This window comes from Stegastes partitus, unplaced genomic scaffold (assembly GCF_000690725.1).
Source record: "Stegastes partitus isolate 25-593 unplaced genomic scaffold, Stegastes_partitus-1.0.2 Scaffold15, whole genome shotgun sequence".
NCBI lineage: Eukaryota > Metazoa > Chordata > Actinopteri > Pomacentridae > Stegastes > Stegastes partitus.
In genome coordinates this window covers 1,777,231-1,783,432 of record NW_007577746.1, presented here as the reverse complement: position 1 = coordinate 1,783,432, position 6,202 = coordinate 1,777,231, and the positions used below count along the sequence as shown (strand labels likewise).

Here is a 6,202-nt window from a genome sequence, read left to right as displayed (position 1 = left end):
AAGCACACTTGTCCCGATCGAGCCGCACGTTTTGATGTATAATTTGTGTGGGTGCTCCCAAATCTGTGGGAGGAGTAGCCGACCGAAAAGTTGTACGGAAAAGGAAAAATAAGAAGAAGATGCGCACGGGAATAACAATAGTGGCCTCGGGCTTCGCCCGAGGCCCTACTTGTACTCTGTACAAGTAGGGCCTCGAGCTCAGCCCGTGCCACTAATAAATCAGGATGCTAGTTTATGAGGCTAGCAACACCACACTGGGAGAACCAGACCTGACAGGAGCCGACCGAGTAGAGAGGGGAAGCAGGGAGGAGGATAAGTGGTGCAGAGGGGTTGGCGTTGCCGCGGTGGAGAGGCAGGCGGAGACCAGGAGCGGACGCCAGGGAATCCAGGGAGGGAAAGGTGAGCGGAGTTGGTGCTGGTGAGCTGACGGAGCCGCAGTGGTGGAGCGGCGTCGGAACTGACGAGTGGATGAGAGCGGGCAGATGACAGGTGGAGAATCCGGTTCCTCATGGCAGGAGTGGATGAAGCATAACGGTGATGGCAGAACCGGTGAATGGTTCGACGGCGTGGCGCTGGAGCATTGTCTGGCCGAAGCTGAAATACCAGCAGACCGGAGGTTGCAGCTGGAGCGGACCAATCCCCACGTACCAATCAGTAGATTGGTAACCAGGTACACCTGCCTGCGTGCTGGGACGCCAGAGAGAGAGAGAGCGCCAGAGAGAGAGAGCGCAGGGCAGGGGCTGAGGCTGCAGGGACATGACATTTTTGGAGCCAGTGACGCAAAAATCGTCGGAGGGGGGCGGAGCCATAGGAGCAGCGATTGGTCAGACGGATTGAGAGGCAAGCCCTCTCTGCCCCGCCCACATTTACTGCCTTCTGCTCGTTTCGTCTGTATGGTCGCTGCCGACTGTCAATCAAACAATCCACGCCCCTTGCCCCGCAAAATGTTGACGATTTTTAAAAAATTCAGTATTGATTTATTTTCAGATTGGCCACCTGATCTCTGGACCGGACCATGAAAACTAATTTTTTTTTAAAATCCTGAGCTGAATGCGGTATTCTGTGATCTGTGATCACTTCTTTTCCAATTCCAGTCTATGGGAGCCAGGGCTTTTTGGAGCCAGGACTAGTGGACGTAGTGATATTGCAGGTTTTTGACACTTCCGGGTTGGCTTCATTTTTCAGGGCGGTTGCTACTTCCATCTTTTATACAGTCTGTGAGCAGAAGGCGATAAATGTGTGCGGGCAGAGAGGGCCCGCCTCTCAATCCGTCTGACCAATCGCTGCTCCTATGGCTCCGCCCCCCCCTGACGATTTTTGCGTCACTGGCTCCAAAAATCCAAGATGTCAACCAGGAAGTAGCAAAACCCTGGCTTCATTTTCTCAGTGCAGAAACCAACGGGTGACGTCACAGTAGCTACGTCCATCTTTTATACTGTCTGTGGTCTAAAGCTGCGACCGTCAGAAAAAATGCTTCATGAAAATCTATTCTTGTGAATTTATCAGATATTGGTCACGGGTCCGGACAGAACCGGACCGAGATCCGCCATTTGGTGATGCCTGTTCATTTAAAGGCACAGTTTGATAGTTGATATCCTGTTGTCTTCCAGTTCATTTTCCACAAATACAGTTGATTATACAGAATATATGAGGAAAGCTGTCACATAGAATATCATCACACCATATTTCCTTTGACTTTAATGAGTCTTGGCTTAACTGGTCTAAAGTGTATGTAGTTATAACTTTGGTATGAATTCAGCTGTACCTGCAGTTTGTGCTGGAATAAGTTGCAGGCCTCTGTGAAGTGCAGTGAGAAAACAACATTTTGCTGTTGCAGAAGGGCTTCCTGAATACCTCATGTAAACCAATCAAGGAATCAGAGGATGACAGCAAGATGGAGGAGCTGGACCTGCCGACTGACTTCAAGGACCTTCCTGCCCGGATCGACTGGAATGCAGAGCTTCCCGCCGACCTGACTGCTCCCAGAGTGGAGATCCACAGCCTGATCCTGGACTTTGCTGCTGTCTCGTTCTTGGACATCTCTGCTCTGAAAGGACTCAAAACCGTACGTTATTAACTCACAGCGACAGTAGCCACAATGTAGCATCCTTTGATAAACCATCTCTGATTTCCTGCAGTTGCTGAGAGAGCTGATCCGGGTAGAAGTCGAGGTCTATATTGTGGCTTGTGACCGTAAGTATGACAGTGCAGAGTTAGAGCATTTGTAAAATAATACAGACTTTGTGTTGTTGTTTACTTTACTGCTATGGTAGAACCAGATGGAGAATAGACAGTTTATTGTGGGGCAGAGTTACATGTGTTTTCTTCACATTTCATGATTTTAGGTATCAAAACTGATGTAGAGCAAAAGAGCAGTATGGTGGCCCCTAAGCACAAAGCACATACAATCATGAAAGCACAAATATTAAAGACCACTTGGTCCAAATCTATATATGCATTATATTAAATCTGAAAACCGTAAGTAAGCTGTAGAGGGTTGAGCTTGTGTTAGGGATAGTGTTTGTATTTTGCCTTTTGGCTAGGTCATATTTGCAGATGAGAACTGGTTCTCAAACATTTTTTCCTTGTAAAAGAAAGGTTAAAAAATTATTTTTCTTGATTTGGAGTGATTTCATGTATTTGCTTTGTGTTCAAGGAGCCACTTGAGAGTATAGAATGATTGACTTAGACTTAGACTTAGGCTGACTTTATTTATCCCAGAGGGAAATTCTGTTGTTACAGCAGCAATATTCAACAAAGGGGTAAACAAACAAAAAGACAACACAGAATATCAGGGAATAATAATGAAGGTTAAATAAAGTCAAATAAAATAAGATAAAATATGTAGGATTTAGGAGGATCTATTGGCAGAAATGGAATATGACAGAAATAATACTGCTTTCATTAGTGTATAATCATTTGTTGTTGTTAACTGAGAATTAGACCTTAAGATCTACAGCGGGAACAGGTAATAAAATAAGGAGAGTAGCTCAACTGGATATGACTCTAGGGTTGTGGGGGGGCTGGAGTCTATCCCAGCTAACTTAGGATGAAGGCAGGGGACACCTGGACAGGCAACCAGTCTATCACAGGACTACACTTAGAGACAAGCACACTCACATTCACACCTACAGACAATTTAGAATCACCAATTAACCTCAGCATGTTTCTGGACTGTGGGAGGAAGCCGGAGAACCCGGAGAGAACCCACGCTGCACGGGGGGAACATGGAGAACATGAGAACATCCTAACCAGGACACAAACCGGGGATCTTCTGGCTGTGAGGTGACGGTGCTAACCACCGAGCCACCTTGCTGCCCAGGAGAACATCCATCCATCCATTATCTATACACCGCTTAATCCTCATTAGGGTCGCGGGGGGGCTGGAGTCTATCCCAGCCGACTTAGGGCGAAGGCAGGGGACACCCTGGACAGGTCGCCAAGTCCATCGCAGGGCTACATTTAGAGACAGGCAACCAAGCACACTCACATTCACACCTACGGACAATTTACAATCACCAATTAACCTCAGCATGTTTCTGGACTGTGGGAGGAAGCCGGAGAACCCGGAGAGAACCCACACTGCACGGGGAGAACATGCAAACTCCACGCAGAAAGATTCCGGTGCCCCCACCGGGACACGAACTGGCAACCTTCTTGCTGCGAGGCGACAGTGCTACCAACTGCGCCACCTTGCAGCCCCAGGAGAACATCAAACTTGTCAAATTTAAGAGACTTGAATCAGCAATGTGGGACGTTAATTGCTTTAACATGACTTAAACAGTTAGCAGATAATCAGCTGCTGTATACATGCCCTACACTGACTAACTTTGTTTCTCCTCACCTGTAGCTTACATTCTGGAGAAACTCCACAACTGTCACTTCTTTGATGATGAAGTTCGGCCATCAATGTTTTTCCTGACAATACATGATGCCATGCTGCACATCCTGGAGAAACATCCAGCGTCAACACAAAAGAAATCCGACCATGGAAAGGTAAGGAGTTGGTGACCAGGCATATACCACAAGGACGTGCATTGGTGCTGTAAATATGCACAGAACACTTAACTCCTCATGTTGTTCTGCAGATACTAACAACAGTCACAGTTCACCACCCCAGTGTCGGTTTGAGAAGCAGAGACAGAAATGTAAAGTATACATTTTTTTGTCATTTACTTGCTGTTTGATTTAATTAATTTGTTTATAGTTCTGGTACAGAGCCCATTCATCAATGGACAAAAACTGAAAAAGCACCTTTTTTTATCACTTTAAATATTCACTTGAACTACTCTATCATAGAAGCTGCACATCACTGAAAGGGTTCTCCAACTTTTTCACCCTGCATAAGCACAGTTCTTACTAACTAAACATGAGCTCCTTCTTCACTCACAGGCTCCAGAACCAGAAACCAAGTTCTAACATCAGAATGAGAAAGTGATGACCTCTGAAGAAAACACAGAAAAGACTAAAGTGTTTTACAGATGATGATATAGATTAATTTATAAAATGAATATTGAGACATCATTTATCGAGTTTTCTCCTGACTAGATCCTTGCTTATGTTGTATCTACTTCCATGTTGCTTTGGATAAAAGTGTCTGCTAAATGAAATTGTAGAGACATTGTTTTTAATTCAGGTTTACATGTACTACAATAATAATATCATATACACTGCAATGTAAGAAAGGGTTTATGCTCTTGTTTTTATACTGTACATAGTGAATTTGTAGACAATTTTTGGTGCAATATATTTTACATGTTGTAAAGTTATATTTTCATGATAATGGAAATAAATTTTAAAAAAAATTCCACAGTGTTTACGAGTAATGTTCTCTGTTTGGGACAAACAATTAAAAAAAAAAAGAAAGACTGAAATAAATTTTTGATCACTATTCATAATGATGGTGAATGTTTAAGTGGATTTTAAAAAATCTAGCACCAAAGGAAAATATTGATGAGAGAGTTATGGGCTGTTCACAGAAAATAACATAAAAAGCATTCAAAATTACAAGCTCTGCAACAGGTTTAAATACAAAATAAAGGTCTTATTTGATTTATTGTAATCTATAGTTTTTCTCAGTCGCTTTGGTACATTTCTCGAATCATTCTTGACATTTGCAAAACAATCACTGCATTTCTCAACACAATTTGTACAAATAGCAAAACACCATGGATTACCTGCAAAAGGCAGTTACTTCCTCAAAATCCTTAGTTCATCTCTTTAAAATAAAAATCTGTGTCAATGAACATGTCAGTGGCATCAGAATGACAAGTCCTTGTGTCAGTGTATACGGATAAGAGTCACATTTTTAGTTATGTTGTCAGTATAACAGTGTACTCTGGAGGGATGTTCTGATGTAAACTATGGCTAAGGTTTTGATGACAATTATTATAAATTGTGAGGTTCACCTTAGTGTATGTGGGAGATTGATTGCAAGAGACTGGACAAGACTCACATTTATGCTTTTACTGTTTGTACTATAATTTGTTGACAGACCATGACACTGCGATGCAGAAAGGAAAAGACAGCACTGCATAGCACAAAGAAAAAAAGACAAAAGTAGAAATGTGTACATAGGACAATCTCCTTAGGGAAAACTGTGCATGCAGTGCTGTAGGAAACACAGTGCAGTCTTCGTATATACTGGCCAGTTGATGGTTCATAAGATGCACCTTTGAGCTATTTCAGAAAAGTGGTTGATCATTGGTTGATCTATGTAATGCTACACACACTTTGCTTTATTAGAGAAACTCAAGATTCACATGGGAGCAACTTACCAATTTAGGAAAGATTTAGAAAAAACAAAAGTCTAATGGAAATATATAGAAATATGCTAGACATATTATGACAATTTGTTCAACCATTTTGCATGTAAAGACTTATGCAATGAGCTAATGCCTAAATGTTGTGGGGGTGAGACTGTTCTACAGAGACCCATTATAATACATTCTGATCAACATGACATAAGCTGTTGATCATGTAGGAAACAGCAGAGAATTGTACATAATCATTTGAATGGATGTACCAAATCATTTAGAACTTGTTCAAAGAAATGAGAAACTGATTTTTTGATGTGCACAAGTGACACAACGATGTGAAGATTGAACAGGTAGTTCTGAGAATTTCAGTTTTGATCTGATAGGCTCGAATGTAAACAAAGGAGGAGGAAGAGAGCCGGGATCCATGCTAGGCTAAAGGCTAA

General features: G+C 42.6%; 1 protein-coding gene across 1 annotated transcript in view; it reads left to right on the top strand.

Annotated features, from left to right (window-relative positions):
• The window catches only part of LOC103363838 (chloride anion exchanger-like), a 25,822-nt gene extending 21,403 nt beyond the window's left edge, over positions 1-4,419 (top strand). The window contains exons 16-20 of the mRNA XM_008290777.1: positions 1,838-2,065; positions 2,139-2,193; positions 3,851-3,996; positions 4,089-4,148; positions 4,393-4,419. Coding sequence (XP_008288999.1) covers positions 1,838-2,065; positions 2,139-2,193; positions 3,851-3,996; positions 4,089-4,148; positions 4,393-4,419 — 516 coding nt within the window. The remainder of the gene's footprint in view (positions 1-1,837; positions 2,066-2,138; positions 2,194-3,850; positions 3,997-4,088; positions 4,149-4,392) is intronic.
• Positions 4,420-6,202: the final 1,783 nt, after the last annotated feature.